Source organism: Anabrus simplex, chromosome 1 (assembly GCF_040414725.1).
Source record: "Anabrus simplex isolate iqAnaSimp1 chromosome 1, ASM4041472v1, whole genome shotgun sequence".
NCBI lineage: Eukaryota > Metazoa > Arthropoda > Insecta > Orthoptera > Tettigoniidae > Anabrus > Anabrus simplex.
The window spans coordinates 1556234740-1556257167 of NC_090265.1; the positions used below are offsets into that span (position 1 = coordinate 1556234740).

General features: G+C 38.5%; 1 protein-coding gene across 1 annotated transcript in view; it reads right to left on the bottom strand.

Annotated features, from left to right (window-relative positions):
- The window catches only part of cic (Putative transcription factor capicua), a 519891-nt gene that overhangs the window by 291547 nt on the left and 205916 nt on the right, over positions 1–22428 (bottom strand). The window contains exon 8 of the mRNA XM_067138869.2: positions 16364–17136. Within this exon, the coding sequence (XP_066994970.2) occupies positions 16364–17136 (773 nt within the window). The remainder of the gene's footprint in view (positions 1–16363; positions 17137–22428) is intronic.

Below are 22428 nucleotides of genomic sequence, written 5' to 3' on the forward strand. Positions count from 1 at the left end.
CAATTAAGCACACGTTATTTTTTCCGTTATCAATATTTATGTACTCCAGCAATGATATTGATTTCTGCACATGGTTATGAGGGTGTTTAGGGGTTGTAGTAAGAATGTAAAGGAGAGGGCATATAAGTCTCTGGTAAGACCCCAACTAGAGTATGGTTCCAGTGTATGGGACCCTCACCAGGATTACCTGATTCAAGAACTGGAAAAAAATCCAAAGAAAAGCAGCTTGATTTGTTCTGGGTGATTTCCGACAAGAGAGTAGCGTTACAAAAATGTTGCAAAGTTTGGGTTGGGAGGAATTGAGAGAAAGAAGAAGAGCTGCTCGACTAAGTGGTATGTTAGGCATAGATATCAAGGATAATTAAATAAAAAACCACCTATTCAATACTTTCCACGTTTAATGTGGTTATTATCTACATGATTTTATGTAGACTTATTTGGTCAGGTACATGTTTCACCCATTATTTTGGGCATCTTCAGCCTGTAAACAACCTTTAGGTCAAGGTTTGGGACCTTTTTAACCAATATAAACATACTAATATACTAATATATACACTATATACAACATATACATTATATACAATATATACAAACATAAGTCAATACAGTAAAGTTTTTTGGTCCTAATCTATCTAATATGGGAAATGTCCAAAACTAAAATGGATCTTCTTTTCGGTGAAGAGGATTGCATATTGGGGTTTATGTGACCCCTATATCATATTAAGTACTTGACGTATCGTGTCTGGTGACAGGATGTGTCGTCAACAATAAGTGGAGATTTGAACTGATTGTAGGCTGGTCAAGATTGAAAATATAAATTTAAATTGAATGTGTTTTAACTTGGCAGTTCTGGTTAACTTAAAATGTTCAAAACTAAAAATAAAATGAAACGGATCTTCTTTTTTCTTGAGAAGGGGTGATATTAAAACTGGAGCTCGTTTGACCCACGATTTTCATTTTCATGTTCTTGACGTAACTAATATTTAAATGTGTTGTCGTGCACAAGTGGAGATTCAAAAGCCGATTGTTGTAGGTAGACTGGTCAAAAACGTTGTGAATGAAACTGTTAGCGTCTTGACTTTGGGTCTCATGTAACGTCAAGGAATTGACAAGAGTACAATATTTAGCTGTTTCATAGTTTTAGGCTGCTGCTTAATTGGGAAGAGACATCTTAGACACTTGATACAGTCTTGTGTGAAAATTGTTCCCGTTGATGTGTTGCTTGGTCTTTGGGAGGGATCTTAAGAATATCTGTAATGAAGTAGAAAAATAATTTTGAATTAAAAATTTTTGAGCACGCGTTGTGATAAAATGTATTAAATTAACACCTCTTAACTCTAAAATGACTTACTTGTTCAGTTAATACTAGATGGATCTGTCTGTTCCGGCAGCGCCTGTCTTGTCACCATTTCTACTCCTGGTGTTGTACTGGTGCGGTAATGGAGGGGCGGGGCATGGAGGGAGAGTGGGGGTAGGCTGGTCTATGGGCGTGTGTGCTGTTGCTGGAGGGGAGTTTCTAGAAGCAATATGGGCGGGTTTAACTTTTGGTATGATGGAAGAAGCATTTGAGTGTGGAGATTTAAATAATTGAGGGATTTTGTTTTGATCTGAATTCACGATATTAATTAATCTAGGTGTTAATTCGTACAAAGGATTTTTAATTTCATTGACGTCGTTGAGATTTTTATTTTTATTGTAGGTTTGGTCTAAAAAGATGTGTAGGTTTTCCAGTTCATTCATTAATTTCCCTTTACCTATGCTTCTAATGATGGTAAGATCTTTCTCTATGGATGTAAAGTGATGGCCCGTTTCTCTCATATGTTGGCTCATCGCTGAGTACTTATTGTGTTTTTGAGCGTTATAATGTTCCAGATATCTCGTGTTAAAGCTGCGGCCAGTCTGTCCGCAAGACAAGACAGGCGCTGCCGGAACAGACAGATCCATCTAGTATTAACTGAACAAGTAAGTCATTTTACAGTTAAGAGGTGTTAATTTAATACATTTTATCACAACGCGTGCTCAAAAATTTTTAATTCAAAATTATTTTTCTACTTCATTACAGATATTCTTAAGATCCCTCCCAAAGACCAAGCAACACATCAACGGGAACAATTTTCACACAAGACTGTATCAAGTGTCTAAGATGTCTCTTCCCAATTAAGCAGCAGCCTAAAACTATGAAACAGCTAAATATTGTACTCTTGTCAATTCCTTGACGTTACATGAGACCCAAAGTCAAGACGCTAACAGTTTCATTCACAACGTTTTTGACCAGTCTACCTACAACAATCGGCTTTTGAATCTCCACTTGTGCACGACAACACATTTAAATATTAGTTACGTCAAGAACATGAAAATGAAAATCGTGGGTCAAACAAGCTCCAGTTTTAATATCACCCCTTCTCAAGAAAAAAGAAGATCCGTTTCATTTTATTTTTAGTTTTGAACATTTTAAGTTAACCAGAACTGCCAAGTTAAAACACATTCAATTTAAATTTATATTTTCAATCTTGACCAACCTACAATCAGTTCAAATCTCCACTTATTGTTGACGACACATCCTGTCACCAGACACGATACGTCAAGTACTTAATATGATATAGGGGTCACATAAACCCCAATATGCAATCCTCTTCACCGAAAAGAAGATCCATTTTAGTTTTGGACATTTCCCATATTAGATAGATTAGGACCAAAAAACTTTACTGTATTGACTTATGTTTGTATATATTGTATATAATGTATATGTCGTATATAGTGTATATATTAGTATATTAGTATGTTTATATTGGTTAAAAAGGTCCCAAACCTTGACCTAAAGGTTGTTTACAGGCTGAAGATGCCCAAAATAACGGGTGAAACATGTACCTGACCAAATAAGTCTACATAAAATCATGTAGATAATAACCACATTAAACGTGGAAAGTATTGAATAGGTGGTTTTTTATTTAATTATCCTTGATATCTATGCCTAACGTCATCTTCAATACGGAACAATAATGAGAGTTGTTACTTGTAAGTGGTATGTTCCGAGCTGTCAGCGGAGAGATGGCGTGGAATGACATTAGTAGACGAATAAGTTTGAGTGGCGTTTATGAAAGTAGGAAAGATCACAATATGAAGATAAAGTTGGAATTCAAGAGGACAAATTGGGGCAAATATTCATTTCTAGGAAGGGGAGTTAGGGATTGGAATAACTTACCAAGGGAGATGTTCAATAAATTTCCAATTTCTTTGAAATCATTTAAGGAAAGGCTAGGAAAACAACAGATAGGGAATCTGCCACGTGGGCAACTGCCCTAAATGTAGATCCATAGATTGATTGATTGATTGATTGATTGATGACACACCTAGCCCCGCCCCTACCTCCACAACAGCAACTCTCCCTACCCCTCTACCCTCTCCCCTCATAGCAGGTGGTGTGAGCCCAAGATGAACACGAAACAGTACACAGCGAGCTCTCATACAAAACGCAACTCAACCACACCAACAATAGTAAGTACATATTTAAATTAGCACACACAATCCTTATACATTCCTCCAATATAAAATATCACTCATAACTCAATCTTATCTTCCACAGATATCATAACACCAACGCACAGCTACAGATGGGAAAGGAGCTACCACCTCGGGTCTAATGCCACCCAAATTTATCAATGTCACAGCATAATATGATTTGATTTTAACATAAAACAACAAGAATCAACACAAAGCAGAGCTGTATACATACATTTTGTCCTAGTTGTAACTACACGCCTGAAACTCATTTTTAAATTTCAGAAAGTGATTTATTCTATGCACATACATGAAGATAAAAATCTTTTATATAATAGGACAATTTTACAACCAAATCATATTATCAAAGTTCAGAGCATCAACCAAATGCACAACCTTGACAAAAGACTCAAACACAGAAGTCAACTGATGAACTGGGTATACGCGAGATACAAATGTTTATGTGCATGAAGTGTTTTCATGTATATTGTTTTTAGCCACATATACTTATAAATTAGCTTTAAGTTAAGATAGTGGTGTACAAACCAATTTTAAGTTAAAAGTATGTTGTTATAGACATACACTTGCAGTACACGAAGGAATAGGAGTAATGAGGGAATAACAGAGAAGATAAAGAAGATGCGATCAGCCTTCTGTATGACCAGAGATATATACAATAAAAAGAATATATCTACAGACGCAAAGATTAGACATTACAAGGCAACGGTGAAAAATGCTGTATTATATGCTGCTGAGACAATAGCCCTAGGAAGAAATGGTGCGGAACAACTAGAGAAAGAGGAGAGAAAAATATTGAGGAAAATACTAGGCCCTAAGAGAGGAGGTGAGAGATGGATGAGGAGACCCAGGGAAGAACTATACCGGAACATGAAGACAATCTCAGAAGAAATCAGACTGAAAAGAGCAAGGTTTGCGGGACATGTAATCAGGATGAATATCGATAGAATGATGAAAAGAGTATGGGAAACAACGGCGAGGACACGAGGAAAGACAGGAACCAAGTGGGTAGTTGAACTCCGGAAAGATTGGTCGGAATTGGGGATCAAGGTGGAAGAAAAGGAAAATTGGAGAAGCAAGTACATACCGACTAATATGCCAGAGATCAATGATAGGGATGGGTACAGGAAAAGGATTGAGAGTCACCAGTGGAGTAGACAAGAGAAGAGGATACTGAATATCTCGGAAGAAGAGCGGGAGAGAAGAAGAGAAAGGATGAAGAGGTTCTGGGAGGAGAAGAAGAAAATGCAATCCATGAAGGAGCTGTCCGTGGTCCTACAGAGGCCGTAACGCAAGAAGAAGAAGAAGAAGATATACTTGAAGTGTCACACATAGTGACGCACATGTCAGTTCCCGATTTGACATGCCCCACTTGGATGTATTCAAACATTTGTTATTATATGGCATTCCCCACACAAAGTAATATCAATCACTGCTTGATGTACTATATGTAAGTGTATTGTCCAGCTGAGGATAACCCGAAATTGGGGGTCGAAATCGGTACTGTAGTATAATAAGTATAATAAACAAGTATTGATAGGGTGAAATTCACATATAAATTATAAACATAAAAGTTTTCCACCTATTCAATACATAGTTATATTTACAATGTGTGTATTTACATTACATGGGACTAGTTTCAACCCTACTCGGAGTCATCAGCCATATTTAAACAATACACAATATTTGACAAAATCCTAAAACATGTTTCTAAGCATGTAAGAAGTATGAAACAAATAAATAATTAACACTCTGATGTGTGGTTGAATTAGGCAAAGTGCTATGGTACTCAAAATGTTGCAAATGAGAGTGAAATGTTACGAGTGACAATAGGTGAGCAATATATGATACAAGTACACAAACATGTTAAAAAGTCTGGGTATAAAAGTGGATTGTTCAAATGAGATGCTCTATGTTGTTGATCAACAATCCACTTTTGTACCCAGACTTTTTAATGTGTTTGTGTACTTGTCTCATATATTGCTCACCTATTGTCACTCATAATATTTCACTCTCATTTGCAACATTTTGAGCACCATAGCACTTCGCCTAACTCAACCACACATCACTGTGTTAATTATATATTTGTTTCATACTTTTCCTACTGCTTAGAAACATGTTTTAGGATTTCGTCAAATATTGTGTATTGTTTAAATATGGCTGATGATGACCCTGGGTAGGGCTGAAACTAGTCCTATGTAATGTAAATACACGCATTGTAAATATAACTAAGTATTGAATAGGTGGAAAACTTTTATGTTTATAATTTATATGTAATCTCAGTTCAATACGGACCAACAACATGAAATTCATAACCCTTGAAGGTGGAATTCCTTTCCTATTTATAATTGTGTAGTTCATCAATACGGATATGAAGATCATAGATTATGACAACATTCAAGTATGCGATGCTATTATCCTGTGAAGAATTGGTCGGTTACAAAAAAATAAAAAAAAGCATCATGATTGGTTTGATGACAACGATCAAGAAATTAAGAGCCTCATAGATCACAAGAGGAAAGCACACATAGCATGGTACAACAACCCTAGCTCAGCTCCCAAGAAACAACAGTATCAAGAAGCCAAAGCAACTGTGCAAAGAGCCACTAGTGTCCTTAAAAATCAACGGTGGGTTCAGCGTAATTTTAACAAGCACTACAGGAACATTTCATTTTATTTACATTGGTCAGTGTGGAAACACCATCTAGTAGTTCTGCATCAGCTGGTAGTTATTTACAGTGGCATCCAGTGGCTTGCATACTGCTAACACCACTGAAGTAGATTTGATGATGGATTATCTGACTGCAGAATCAACATTTAGCAGCTCCCGTTTTGCAATTGAAATTGTAATGATTAGCAGAGATGGAACTAATAATTCTATAAATATCAATACAAGAAAGAGTCTGGATGATGAGCATACTCCAGATGCTAAGAATTTAGAGCCTAATTTATTTTTCAGATTTTACGCTTAGTTCATCCCAGATGTTAATGTTGTGTGTTTGTACATTAGTTTTCATGTCAATTGTGTATTTTTACATTTGTTTAGTTATAAGATGTATTACATTAAGGCTGAAGATGACCAGCCAAGGCCGAAACTAGTCCCTAGTTTAGTAATGTAAATCAATAATATTGCATATTATAGTATTGAAATAGGTGGACCATACGACAATTTAATAATTATTACTGGGTTCAAAAGTCCAAAGAGATCCAACATCTGACAAACACCATCAACACCCAGGCTTTTTTCAGTGCCACCAAACCTATATACAGTCCATCTTCTCAGGGTATAAGTCCATTAACATCAATAGATGGTTCTGAACTGCTCAAAGAGAGTTGCTCCATAAACGCCTGTTGGAAAGAGCATTTCCATGAACTTCTGAACAGACAAAGATATTGCAGGAGAAGTTGAAGATGCCATCAAACTGTTAAAGAACAATAAAGCTGCTGGACCAGATGGAATCCCTGCCTATTTCTTCAAGGAAGGTGGCCTAGTCCTCACTGAGCATTTACATTTACTCATCGTCAAAATCTGGAACTCTGGAACTGCGAATTTCAGAAATGCACTAATAGTGACCATATTTAAAAAAGGGAACAAAACCCAATGTGGTAATTATCGTAGAATATCCTTGCCCTCTGTTTCTGGCAAAATTCTTGCCAGAATTCTATCCAATTGTCTAGCACCACTTGAAGAAGAGTTTTTACCAGAGACGCAATGCAGCTTTAGATCCAATCGTGGTACTGTTGATATGATCTGTGCTAGACAAATGCAGGAGAAGTCCAAGGATGCCAACTATATATGGCATTCATAGATCTTGTCAAGGACTCTGACTCGGTTAACAGAGATGCTCTCTGGAAAATTTTAGCACTAATTGACTGTCCTCCAAAATTCATTAAGATCCTTCAACTCCTCCACGACATGCATGATACCATCCTTACGAATAATGGACCTGGAGGACAATTTGAGATCGCTACTGGTGTAAAGCAAGGATGTGTAATTGCTCCTACACTATTCTCAGTGTTTTTGGAACCATACTTCACCTTGTTAAAAGTGAACTACCAACAGGGCATAGAAATAGAGCACAGGTTTGAAGAAGGTTTATTCAACCTTAGCATGCAACCTGCAACCTGCATGCCAAGAATAAGATTTCAACTGCCTGGTTTAAAGAACTCCAGTATGCAGATGACAATGTGTTCTGACCAGCTCAGAAGATCTACAGACCATCCTAAATGCTTTCACAAAAGCATACAAGAGCATGAGTCCAAGTCTCAACATCCAAAAGACACAGATATTGCATCAGGCTTCACCCAAAGCCAGTGCTACTGCTCCTACCATCACAGACCATGACGAGATCTTGCAGAATATCCAAAACTTTGCTTAAATTGGTATTCACCTCTCAGCAAATGCTAATATAGACGCTGAAATTCTATATCGTCTGAACTGTGCTAGTGCAGCATTCGGTCGTCTACGAGAAAGGATCTTTGACAACTAACATCAGTACTCAGACAAAACTTCATTTATACCAGGCTACTGTAATACCAACACTCCTTTACGTGTATGAAACTTGGACCACTTATAGGAGGCACATAAAGTGCCTGTAGAAATATCATCAGTGCTGTCTGAGGAAGATACTTAGGGTTAAATGGCAAGACCACTAAACTAACATCAGTATCTTGGAAGAAGCCTGTACCATCAGCAATGAGGCTATGATCATGAAACATCGACTTCGTTGGACAGAATCGTTCGTATGCCTCATTTTCACTTACCAAAGCAAATTATGAATGCTCCCCTGAAGGGTGGCCGTCGACACCATTGTGGACAACAAAAAATATTCAGGGGCGTACTGAAGTCAGACATGAAGAAATGCCACATCAACATCAACTGGGAAACAAAAGCAGCTAACTGCCTGGTATGGCGTCGTCTTATCCATGGGGTTTCTAAGAAGTTTCAGTGCCGGAGATTTGAAATTCAGAAGAGAATTGCTCGGAAAGAGCGGGCGTTAGTCAGGATGAATAACCCTCAACTACTGGATCTCAACGCTGGCAATGTTTGCCACCACTGTAGAAGAATTTGTGACTCAAGGATTGGGCTCCACAGTCACTTAAGAACTCACAGACTCACCAGTAACATCTGAGGAAGACAATCATACTCGTCAGCAAGTGATAGCCTATCATCATTATTGTAACCAGATGGAACGTGTAATTTAGGGAGTTCTTGTGGAGACCAGCTGGGATGACGTGTACATCAAGAAGAATGCAAGTAATTGCCCCGGCCTGACTAATCAAAGGAGAGGATGCTATTGACTGTCTTAGGACCTGGCAGGTCATGAGTTTGGGCCATGAGCTCAAGACATTAAGACAAGTGTATTATATATATGTGTCTTTTTATTTTATTCTTTACAGGTTACCATAGCTTATTGTGGTTGGTTAATTTGTCTCTGATTTTTGCTCTTGTGTGATATTTTGTTTGTTGTACCGATGTCTGTTGCTTAAGGGTAATTATCCCGAGTGCTATTTCTGGGATGTGAGGTTCAATCCTCCTGTGATCATTGGCCATGGTCTACTGTAGAGTCACTGTCATTTGGGGGGATGTAGGGACCAGTCTCAAACCTGGTATGATATTTAGTACGTTTACATGGGGCTTGAGATCTATTACAGTACACTTACCGTATTGAATACAATCTCCGTTTACATGTAGTATTTGAGTATCGTATTGAATCCGCCAGGCAACATCGACGTATACAGATGATGCAGAATTGTAGTAAAATCGATATCACCTCTTAGAATTTAAAAACGCCAAATGAAGTAGAAGCCTAGGAGATAACTTTCAGTTCTGAAAGTATGTGTGGTATTCCAAATGTAATTGGTGCAATAGAGAGAACGCACATTCCAATTTTAACCCCCAACAGAAGGTTATCGTGATTTTCTTAATCGCCAGGGCTGGCCGTCTTATAATATGATTGCAGTTGCTGATCATTTATACAGGTAAATATATTTACCGACTTATTATATTTGTTATTTCGACAGTACTTTAATGATGGTGATTCTTCAGAACAAACATGGAGTGTGTGCACAGTCGTTTTCAATACGATCTCAGTACGATCCGCGTTTACATGGAACTCAATTCGAACTGAGTACGATACGATACCAGATTTTACCATATCGACCTTGAGACTCAATCCGAACTGAGTCCCCGTTTACATGGCGTTTTCAATACGGGAAGTGTACTCAGATCGATCTGAATCCTGCATGTAAACGTACTGATTACTGTGTGTTTCATGTGCCCTGATTTGTTGGGAATTCTTTTCTTAATTTCTCTGAATGCAAAATTTTCTGCTCATTTTTCATATTAATGGAAATTGATTTTGAGGCCACTGGCCAGGTTTTGTTCCCACTTGTTTGCGATTACATTCACGTGTTATGCAACTTCTCACATTCCAAAGTGTAAACTCAAATTCAATGAGGGTTCGAAACCCGCCATCACCTGGTGACATTTTGTAATTGTTGTATAGTGTTTGCTTGATTTTTTAAAAATATTTCGGTCTGCGTTGTATGTTTTACACAAAAAAATATATTTTTACTGCCTATTTTAAATAGTTCTCATTCACATTTATGCATTTTGATCCCTGTCCTTTTAATATTAAAATGAATTTAGCTTGACAGTTCGGGATATCCATTCCTGACGCTTCAAAATCTCTACCGTTGAGTTAGCCAGGCGAAACTTAGGACAGGTGATAAGGAACAATATGAAATTAAGTAAGAATGTGATACACCTCAAGAAATGGCAGAGTGCACCACTGATTTCAGAGGTTTGTTTATATTTTTTCACCTCTGGTTAAATTTTGGAAAGGCACTGAAATTAAGAATTAAGAATGTGGTACACCTCAATTTATGGCAGAGTGCATCACTGATTTCAGAGGTTAGTTTATATTTTCTCGCATCTGGTTCACGGAAAACAAAACATGTACCAACAAAAAAAAAAAAAGTTGAAAATAAATTAATGCTATTGTAATCTAAGAAAATCATAAGATTTTAAAGTGGTCGAAAGGTGGAACTTCTGTAATGTACAAATTGGAATTTGTTATATACGACAACTCCACCATGGATCAAGATGAAATTTATTACTTGTAATAAATTGAGCTCTACAGTCGGGAACAAAACTATTTTTAAAAGTTTCAGAAAGATGGTATCTCGAATGCTCTCGATGGCAGTACATGGCTGACAAGGTGGCAGTGAAGATGACGTCATTTGAATGACAACACAGCAGTAGCAGGGAAGCTGGCAGCACAAAACAACGATAATTCAAATGAAAGCAGTGATCAGGTTTACTGTGTGTTACTGTTTACTGCTCAAGTAACAGAGACAAATGACTGGCCATTAAGTTCTTTTGTATTAATATTGGATAATACAATACCCATATGCATTTTCTCTACAGGTCAAGTATGAAGTGAGACGAATCTTCGTAACAAGTTTTTATGACCGGATGCCCTTCCTGGCGTCAACCTCATCAGAATGACATGATATAAGAGTAACTAAAACTCACTATATTAACTTTATATGTAGGCCTAAAAGTCATGTATTCACCATTTATTGTCTTTTTAAATTTAAAAATACTGCCTTCCAATGAAAATAGCCAGTAAAACTCAGAATACATTCATAAGTTTGTTAACCTGCGATTACTCGCGCTATGAAGTTCAATCTAACATTTTTACAAATTTTGCTAGAATTCATTTGTCCTTAGCTTTGAATCAATATCCATTTGAAAATGCCTCATTCGGTCCTTTGAGCACGCCATGATGTATTTGTGTAGTAGCTGTGGTATTTGGGAGGGGAGGAAAGTGTCGGGAAAAGAACGTGCAAGCGGTGTGTTAGTTGCTATCTCATAGCGCGAGCGGTCAAGCATGTCTAACCAGTGAGCAGCGTTACGGGAGACCTAACAGCGTGAGTGATCATGTGTGTGTGTGTGTGTGTGTGTGTGTGTGCGTGCGTGCGTGTAATTTTCCACAATTTGATTGATTTTTCTTGTTATTGCCGGCAATATGAGTGTAAGTCAAAGCCAGCAAATCATTAGCCGGTTGTTAGAAGAAGAATGTATCGAGGAACCATCTCCATTGTCTGACATAGATGATGTTAGTGAACACAGTGAACACGACACGTCAGAACAGTTAGATGGAAGTCAAAGTGAAATACCTACTGAGAATATTCAGGTTGGAGGTGAACGGCAGAGAATAACTATTGCTTTTTATACTGGCAAAGATGGAACTCCATGGATCATTCACAAACGGCCCCCCACCAAGCAAAACACTGCGACAAAACCTGATAAAGAAATTGCCAAGTATAGCTCGAGAATTTTGGGAACATAAAAATGTATTAGATCGCTGGAAGATTTTCTTCCCTGATAATTTGATTATGGACATTGTTTTTACAAACCAGCAGCTATGTTTAATGCGTTCACAATATACTTGTGAACGAGACTGTCCGGATACTGACTTTCAAGAAATAAATGCTTTCTTAAGGCTTCTTTATTTAATAGGTGTTAAGAAAGGTCAACACCTGAACACAGATGAATTGTGGATCACAGATGGAACAGCGCCAGATATATTTGTTTCAACGATATCTAAAAAAAAAATCCATACTGAGCCATGAATTTGATCCCCCCCACTTAATCTTTGGTGTATGTATACGTGCGGGCTCTCTAGCTAGCCTTGTAATTATTATTGTTTAATTTTGGTCTTCCTGCTGTGTCGCCTTCGAGCGCACATCAATAAATGTTCTTTTCCTGGCCCTAAATAATGGCTCCAGGGTTAAGGATGTTTCCGCCCAGGAGCACCTCATCCCGCTGTTGGTCTCACTATTTGCTCCCTTCATGCCCCGTGCAGATGCACCCCGGCTCTCCTGGCTGTCCAATGAGAGCCGGCGCGCATGACGTAGGCTCTTGGGTCATTGCCCTGCCGGTGAGGCCTGGCTCGCCTAGCCGGTGTGCTGAGTACTCTCGTTTTGTAGCTTGAGCGGCTTGCTCGCTCCTTCATCAACCCAAGGACCATAAGGGGGCATGGGAGGTAAGATTCTAACTGTCTTAAAATGTTGCGAGGGCGAAATGAGGAACCAGGCAATCTATATGTAAGCCGCTTATCCGGCTCATTATTGTTACGAGTGATTACTTCAGCAGGGTTAATTTTAAGCTAACATGTTAGAAACATCGTAATCTATGATCTTCATATCCGTATTGACGAACTACACAATTAGAAATAGAAATAGCAATAGGAATAGGAATAGGAAAGGACATGCCCCATTTGGATGTGACCAAATACTTGTTATCATATGGCATTCCCCAGACAATGTAATCTTAATCATAGCTTCATGATCTATATGTGAATGTATTGTTCAGCTGAAGATGACCCTATGTAGGGGGTCGAAACCGGTACTGTGGTATAATAAGTGCAATTAATAAGTATTGATAGGAGGAAGTCCTATCCTATATCTAATTATGTTAGAAAGATGTTCTGAAATCATGTGTGATTCTCACCTAAAATTTATCTGGTCTGTTTTAACAGCTTAACTTGGTAATGATGGGCGGTTGAGCCCTCTTAAGAATGTCATTTTCTTATAGTCATGGTAGACATTAAATTTGTTCAATGAAAGGAAATGTAAGGTATCATCTGGTACTAATTCAGGAAGGTTATGTTGGAGCCAGTCCTCCTTAAAGGAGGAGATAAATGTGTAATTGATTCAGCTGGGGCTGGTCCCTTTGAAGTTATTTACGAATATAGGTCAACCCCCCCCCCCCCCCCCCCCCCTCTTAGCTACGTCAGTGTTTAAATGATAGTCCAGATTCTTTGGCCCGCACCTTCTTTATGGTCCTGCCAGTAGAAATTTTGGCAAACATACCTTAGTGCAAGCAATCCGGTTCGATGACAAAACTACAAGAAACAAAAGAAGAAATGTTTATAATATTGCTCCTATCCATGGCATATTTAAAACTTTTGTAAGCTTATGCAAAGTCAGCTATAACATTGGTGAACGTGCAGTGACTGACGAGAAGTTTGAACCTTTTAGAGGTAAATGCAAATTCCGATAGTTCATTGCAAATAAACCTGCCAAGTACAGGATAAAAATATATACAATTTTTGACTCTAACACATATTTCACTAACAACATGGAGATATTTGCTGGGAAACAACCCGATGGTCTATACAAGATACCTAATGACACAAGTAGTTTTGTGGAAAGGTTGATAACAAGTGTTAACAACAGTGGGAGAAACGTAACAATGAACAACTACTCCACTAGTGTTCCTCTTTCAATGACTTGTACACAAATCAGACTGACAGTGGTGGGCACAATATGTAAAAACAAACCACAAATCCCACCAGAGCTAATAAATGTAAAAGAGCGACCTCACTGCAGCAGCAAGTTTGCATTTGGAAAAGATCCTAACAAGTGTACTTTAGTATCGTACGTGCCAAGGAAGAAGATGAAGAAGAATGTGTTACTTATCTCAACAATGCATGCAGATGAAGAAACTGATGAGGAATCAGGAGACACAATAAGTCAGTAATAATAACTTTCTACAACATAACTAAAGGAGGCGTCAATGTTCTCGATAGGATGAAAAGCGAGTACAGTGTCATCCAAGTTAGTAATCGATGGCCATTTACTATTTTTTGTGGGTTACTGAATGTTGGACCAATAAATGCCCAGATAATCTACAAGGCAAACACGAATGTAATGATGCTAAGAAGAAAATTCCTGACTGATCTACCCAAGGAATTGGTAAAGCCTCACATGATTCGTCGATCTTCCATTGAAACACTACCTACAGCACAAAAAATAAGGCAACTAACAGGACTAACAAGGTGTGCCTTCTGTCTGCTTAGAAAAAGAGATTCACCCTGCGTATGTGCAGTGGCTACAATAGGCATATCTGCAATGAGCATATTGATTCAACCACTCACATATGCCAAACATGCGCTGTACAACCAGATTCAGACGAATAAAAAATGACATTGATTCAATAAAATGTCGATTAAGACTTAGTCTGGTTTTAATTTCATGTTATCTCATTTTCTGGTATTGTTCATTTGGGAACAACTAGGATTTGTTTTAAATGAAATTTAAGTTGATCACATGAGTTTTCCTGGGAATAATTATGTGTTGCTTGTGTGAAAATGGTGAAAAGAACATTAATACTATAGGACAAAGTAATCTAACTTTTAGACCATAAACCAATATAGATTTCATTAATATTCCAAATTGTATTTGTGATTTAGTACGTAAGTTGATAAGTTTATATGCTACTTTTATTAGTTGGTGCTATTTCATCTGAAATAAATGTAATGTTTAATTTTAACTGTCGTATTCAATAAAAATGTTAAAATTATCAGTATCCAATAAAACATTAAAATAAAATAAAGGCAAAATAAAATATATGAAATTAATGATTTTATAAGAGAAATACAGATGTTGGGCTCTACCTAACAATGCGAGTGATTGCGTGACTTGCGGCTGCGCAGCCGATTGCGGGTTAAAGAACGTTGTAGAACGTTTACATCTACGATTTATAGCTCTTTATAGCCCGGGAACCAAATTTCTATAAAATATTTTCCCGCCTTGTCAATACTTTACTTAATTTGAATATAAGTCAATACAGACAGGAATAACCAACATGGTGAAAATAATACCCAGGAACCATGCGTTCACTGCACAAAATTTGAGCTTAATCACATATTGCACCCTCCCACTACTTTTGTTGGCTGTAAAAGTGGAAAATATGGGGGTCTAAAATGCAAGTACATAAGGTATCTAAATCACATACAGCTTAAATGAAAGAGAAACAAGAACAAATAGAACTAACAAAATGAAAAAGTTCTAACCTGGTCAACATATAATAAGAAATGCCTGTCGATAGACACTAAGATCCAACACTAAATAACCGTAATTCTCCTGGAAGCCAGTTATGCTTCTGAAACCCTGTTTCAAATTTAAAAAGAACTGATCAGTTCCTCAAAACTGAAAAAAGAATTATCAGAACTTGCCTAAATAGATAATACCATGTTGAAGGAATCTGGAGAATCCTTCCTAATGAAATTGTTTATCGAGGGACTGATCAAATCACCAGCACAATGAAGAAAATCTTGTATTTCTTTCACATCCTGTGACTGCCAGGAAACTGGATTTTACAAAAACTACTGATGAAAAATCTTGGAAAGAAGACAGGAGGACTATGGATCTGTAAAATTCAGCAAGATCTCAAAGCAGTTGGACTTGAGATGGCAGATGCAGAAATAAAAACTGATCCACAAATTTTCAGCAGGAACAAAACGCAGAGAGGTCATAGCAATTTCCGACAAATTGAGAAAATTATGATCGAAGCAAATGAAAAATGAACTGGACAGATCACAAGAACCAAACACAGGACACCTTCAAAGAGAAAGCGAATGAGGAACGACTCAAGTGGTACAATGTAGCCAATAAAGTTAATAATAATATCTTCATACTCTTTAGAAAAATGGCATCATCTAATTCCTCTACATGGAAAAACAAATTAAATTAACTGAAAGGCTTCAGTAACTCTTTCTTTTAACTGGTGGCTTCCTAAAAGCAGCATTAGTGTGTAGGGGAATTGTTATTCTTACCAATTTTCAAGCCATATATTGTTCATTAATAAGGCGATTCCAAAACACATGTGGGGAAAAAAAAAAATTACCCTTGTCATTACAGAAAAGCATTACGAATCAACAACTTCTGCATGTAAGAACTTGTTGCAAAATGATAGGCTCCATCTCTACTAACCCTGATTTAAGATAATTTTTAGATTCAGAAAATGAGGAATAATATTTTTCAGATTTACCTAACACTCCTCCATTCTTCTCACGGATCTCCCCGGTCTTGTGTGCTGGAGGAAGAACAGGTAAGAGATGCATGGGATGAACAATAACTGGTTGATTTCCAGGCTGAGGTTGGTCCACATGTTGTGGAGAAGGCTGAGAAGCAGGCACATGAGTAGCAGGAACCTGTTTCACCACCTCCACCCGATGTCCAACTTTACCAGTTTGTTGCAACACAGACTGAGCCACATGATTTACCATTATGGTAGTTGGGAATTTATCAGAGTCGGCTTCCGTCTTAATAACCACAAACTTTTTCTGTTCTGTTTGTTGCTGATGAGGCACTACACAATAGAGTGCACTGCTACCCCCGCCTGAGTCCACAACATTTGCTTCACTCTTTGGCACTGATACTAGTGTTAAGTTAGATTGTTGTTGTTGTTGTTGTTGTTGTTGTTGTTGTTGTTGATGATGCTGGTGCTGCTGTTGCTGCTGAGGTTGAACAGGTGGAGGTTTTAACAGGCGAACGTGCTCTGACCTATCAGCATCAGGAGCAGTGGCTGTCAGGGCTTGTTGTAAGATGATGCTCTGTTGCTGAGGAGCACTTGTTACAACAGACTGTGAATCACTGTATGATGGCACTATAGGACTCTCAATGCGCCATGCAGCATGCTGATTTGTTTGGTGACGTGCTGGATTTGGAGAGATGCGAATTACACTTGTTGCCATACCAGGAGGATGAGCAGAAGGAGGAGAGGGCTGAACACCAACTTGATTTGGACGAAGTAGTTCAGGTCTGCAAATAATTCAAAATCCTATAGTTCAAATAATTAGTACTTTGAAATGTATACTGGAATAGAAAATATTTACATCAAGCAGCATTCAAATACAAAATTATAAACTTCATTAGTTTAATATTAGAACAAGCATCAAGCACTGTAAAAGTTGCAGCTTAAAACTACCATATCACCTATATGTTTAGCAGCATATGCCACTTTAAAAGAGGAAAGCAGCATCTGTCACCCAAAGGAAAGGTAGTTCAGAGCCGATTCATCTTTCATAATGTAAACCGACCGACGGACCAACCAATATATTTGAGACTAACGAAAGGAAAACAACTGAATGAGGGTAATACGGTCCATAGATGAAGGACTGTCACATTCTTATCCCTCAACGGGTACAACATATTTTTGTAACGCAACTGGTATCATGGTGTCTATCAGACTCCATAATATTACTGTTTAATTATACAATCATTTCTTAACTCGTTGTTGTTTATTAAACTTAATTACTTGGAACATATGTTTTCAAACATGTCTCAGGAAAATTTATGAAAAAAAAAGTTACAAATCCAGAAGAAGATACCAAATTACTAAAATGAAGCTCCAAAAACATGGACTACATTTTTTTCAAAATCTATTTTTAAAATTTCAATGATTAATTCTCTGCTATGTCAGTCCTTTACAAAGAACCTGTTGTTGTTTGAGTCATCAGTCAATAGACTGGTTTCATGCAGCCCTCCATGCCACCCTATCCTCTGCTAACCTTTTAATTTCTACGTAACTTTTGCATCCTACATCTGCTCTAATCTACTTGTCATATTCATACCTTGGTCTACCCCTACCGTTCTTACGACCCACACTTCCTTCAAAAACTAACTGAACAAGTCCGGGGTGTCTTAAGTTGTGTCTTATCATTCTATTTCTCCTTCTCGTCAATATTAGCCAAATCGATCTCCTCTCACCAATTCGATTCAGTATCTCTTCATTTGTGATTCGATCTATCCATTTCACCGTCAGCTTTCTTCTGTAACACCACATTTCAAAAGCTTCTACTCCCTTTCTTACTGAGCTAGTTATCGTCCATGTTTCACTTCCATACAATGCCATGCTCCACATGAAAGTCATCAAAAACATCTTTCTAATTTCTATATCCATGTTTGAAGTGAGCATATTTCTTTTCTTAAGAAAGCTCTTCCTTGCTTGTGCTAGTCTGCATTTTATGTCCTCCTTACTTCTGCCATCGTTAGTTATTTTACAACCGAAGTAACAATATTCACCTACTTCCTTCAAGACTTCATTTCCTAATCTAATATTTCTTGCATCACCTGCCTTCGTTCGACTGCACTCCATTACTTTTGTTTTGGACTAATTTATATTCATCTTGTACTCCTTACCCAAGACTTCATCCATACCATTCAGCAACTTCTAGAGATCTTCTGCAGTATCAGATAAAATAACAATATCATCGGCAAATCTCAAGGTTTTGATTTCCTCTCCTTGTACTGTGATTCCCTTTCCAAATTCCTCTTTGATTTCCTTTACTGCCTGTTCTATGCAAACATTGAAAAGGAGGGGGGACAAACTGCAGCCTTGCCTCACTCCTTTCTGGATTGCTGTTTCTTTTTCAAAGCCCTCGTTTCTTATCACTGGAGACTGATTTTTATACAGATTGTAGATAATTCTTTGTTCTCGGTATCTGATATAATCACCTTCAGAATCTTAAATAGCTTGGTCCAATCAACATTATCGAATGCCTTTTCTAGATCTACGAATGCCATGTACATGGGCTAGTCCTCCTTGATTCGATCCTCTAAGATCAGACGTAAAGCCAGGATTGCTTCACGTGCTCCTACATTTCTTCTGGAGCCGAATTGACCTTCTCCCAACTCAGTTTAAACTTGTTTTTCCATTCTTCTGTAAATAATACGTGTTAAAATTTTGCAGGCATGAGATACTAAACTAATGGTGCAGTAGTTTTCACACCTCTCAGCACTGGATTTCTTGGGAATAGGTATAACAACATTCTGCCGAAAATCGGATGGGACTTCTCCTGTCTCATACATCTTACACACTAAATGGAATAACCTTGCCATGCTGGTTTCTCCTAAGGCAGTCAGTAATTCAGAGGGAATGTCATCAATTCCAGGTGCCTTATTCCTATTTAGGTCTCTCACAGCTCTGTCAAACTCTGACCTCAAAATTGGGTCTCGCGTTTCATCAGCATCAACAGCCTCTGCATGTTCCAGAACCAAATTATCTACATCTTTACCTTGATACACCTGTTGGATATACTCCTGCCATCTTTCTGCTTTGTCTTCTTTCCCTAGAAGTGGCTTTCCATCTGAGCTCTTAATATTCATACACCTAGATTTCTTTCTCCAAGGGTTTCCTTGATTTTCCTGTATGCAGCATCTACCTTTCCCAGGACCATACAACCTTCGACATCCTTACACTTCTCCTTCAGCCATTCTTCCTTAGCTACCTTGCACTTTCTACCCACTTCGTTCTTTAATCACCTGTATTCTTTTCTGCCCTCTTCATTTCTAGCATTCTTGTATTTTCGTCGCTTATCGATCAGGTCTAGTATCTCCTGAGTTATCCACTGATTCTTACCTGATCTTTTCTTCCTTCCTAACATTTCTTCAGCAGCCCTACTGACTTCATTTTTCATGAATATCCACTCTTCCTCTATTGTGTTTTCTTCAGCCTTTTCATTTAGCCCTTGTGCAACACGTTCCTTGAAACACTCCCTCACACTCTTTTCTTTCAACTTGTGTACATCCCATCTTTTTGCATTCTTTCCTTTTTTTAATTTCTTCAACTTCAGATGGCATTTCATGACCAACAAGTTGTGGTCAGAGTAAATGTCTGCTCCTGGGAAAGTTTTGCAATCCAACACCTGGTTTCTGAATCTCTGCCTAATCATGATGAAGTCTATTTGATACCTTCCAGTGTCTCCGGGTCTCGTCCACGTATACAGCTGTCGTTTGTGGTGTTTGAACCAAGTATTGGCAAGGACTAAATTATGATCAGTGCAGAATTCAACCAGCCGACTTCCTCTTTCGTTCCTTTGTCCCAATCCAAATTCACCTACTGTATTACCTTCTCTTCCTTGGCCTACCACTGCATTCCAGTCTCCTATCACAATTAGATTCTCGTCACCTTTTACATATTGTATTGAATCTTCTATCTCTTCATATATTCTTTTGATTTCCTCATCATCCGCTGAACTAGTAGGCATATAGACCTGCACTATTGTGGTGGGCAATGGTTTGGTGTCTATCTTGACGATAATAATTCTTTCACTATGCTGGTCGCAGTAGCTTACCTGCTGCCCTGTTTTCTTATTCATTATTAAACCAACTCCTGCATTTCCCCTGTTTGATTTTGTGTTGATAATTCGGTAGTCGCCTGACCAAAAATCCTGTTCTTCCTGCCAACGTACTTCACTTATACCAACTACATCTAACTTTAGTCTATCCATCTAACCTTTTCAGATTCTCTAACCTACCACAACGATTCAAACTTCTAACATTCCACGCTCCGACTCACAGAATGTCAGTATCCATCTTCCTGATGATCGCCCCCTCTCGTGTAGTCCCCACCCGGAGATCCGAATGGGGGACTAGTTACCTCCGGAATATTTTACCCGGGAGGAAGCCATCATCAGTACATCATTCATACTAGAGAGCTGCATGTCCTCGGGAGGTAGTTACGGCTGTAGTTTCCCGTTGCTTTCAGTCGTGTAGCAGTATCAACACAGCTAAGCTATGTTGAGTATTATTACAAGGCTGTATCAGTCAATCATCTAGACTGCCGCCCTTGCAACTACCGAAAGGCTGCTACCCCCCCTTTTGATGAACCATTCGTTAGTCTGGTCTCTCAACAGATACCCATTCGATATGGTTGCACCTGCGGATCGGCTATCTGCTTCATTGGGACATGCAAGCCTCCCCACCGCGGCAAGGTTGCATGGTTCGCAGGGGAGGACAAAGAACCTATGTTTGTTAAAATAAACAAATTACTTGGAAAGCTCAAAACATAAATTCACATGTCGCTTAAGTGCGGCCAGTATCCAGTTAGTTACATGTAACAGTATCCAGTATCCGGAAGATAGTAGGTTCAAACCCCACTGTCGGCAGCCCTGAAAATGGTTTTCCGTGGTTTCCCATTTTCACACCAGGCAAATGCTGGGGCTGAACCTTAATTAAAGCCACGGCCGCTTCCTTCCTACTCCTAGGCCTTTCCTGACCCATCGTCGCCATAAGACCTATCTGTGTCGGTGCGACTTAAAGCAACTAGCAAAAACGAATTCACATTTCGGCATCATATATTCATCCTTCTTTGATCATCTGCACTTCTTTATATGTCCTCTCCATCATTATCAGCCGCTTCCTGTTCTGAGCCCGTTTCATCATCACTTTCTATCTAGTAATCTGGATCAATATCACTGTCAAGCAACATTTAATAACCATTTCTTCTATATCTATTTCGAATTTTGGTTGATTTGCTCTCAGAAGTAGTTGAGAGTAATCGGTTTGTGTTTCAACATTTTTAGTCTGTTTTGACTGTTGAGATCAACCTGATTGTGGCTCCATATCCTACGAACTAATTACACAGCACTATCACGAATAATTATATACTAGACCATAATAATCGCAAAATATTAACACGGCTCACAAACAATAGTCACGTAACTGATATCATACGTCTGACAGACGGCGCAGCGATTTATCCGCGCTTTTACTGAGGGTCAAAAAGAGTGAACGGCACGCCACCTTCCCTACATGAAGCAAACACTCCAAGTGAAAGATACACAAAGGGAAAAAGAAGTACGACCCAGCAAGGAGAGGTATTGGCCGCTAGAATATTTGGCAGCAGTCACACAGACGCATGATACCAGTTGAGGTTTATACAAGAAAATCACGAAGGCTTGCAGGCTGAGCGCTACAAGGCAAAGTACCCTGAATGACCTCATAAAATGAGCACAGATACCAAGAACACGTGCCATACAGCAGGAGGTGCAAACAGAGACCAGGAACAAGGTACTGTATAAGGCTTGGAACTGCCTGCTGCATGTCGAGTCTTGCAATAGCTCACTTGGCAGGGGCACAATTGGAGATTTGATAGTGGACAGTGTTCAAGGGTTATGGAGGTTTGAATCTCACGCGAGTACTGATTTGTTCATTTGACCCTGTAAAAGGTCACTGGTATCGTGGCATGGGTGAGGGGCTGGAATCAGGAGGAATCTATGGAAGCTTCATAAGACAAATTGTGCCCCACTGGAACAATAACAACAAGCAATG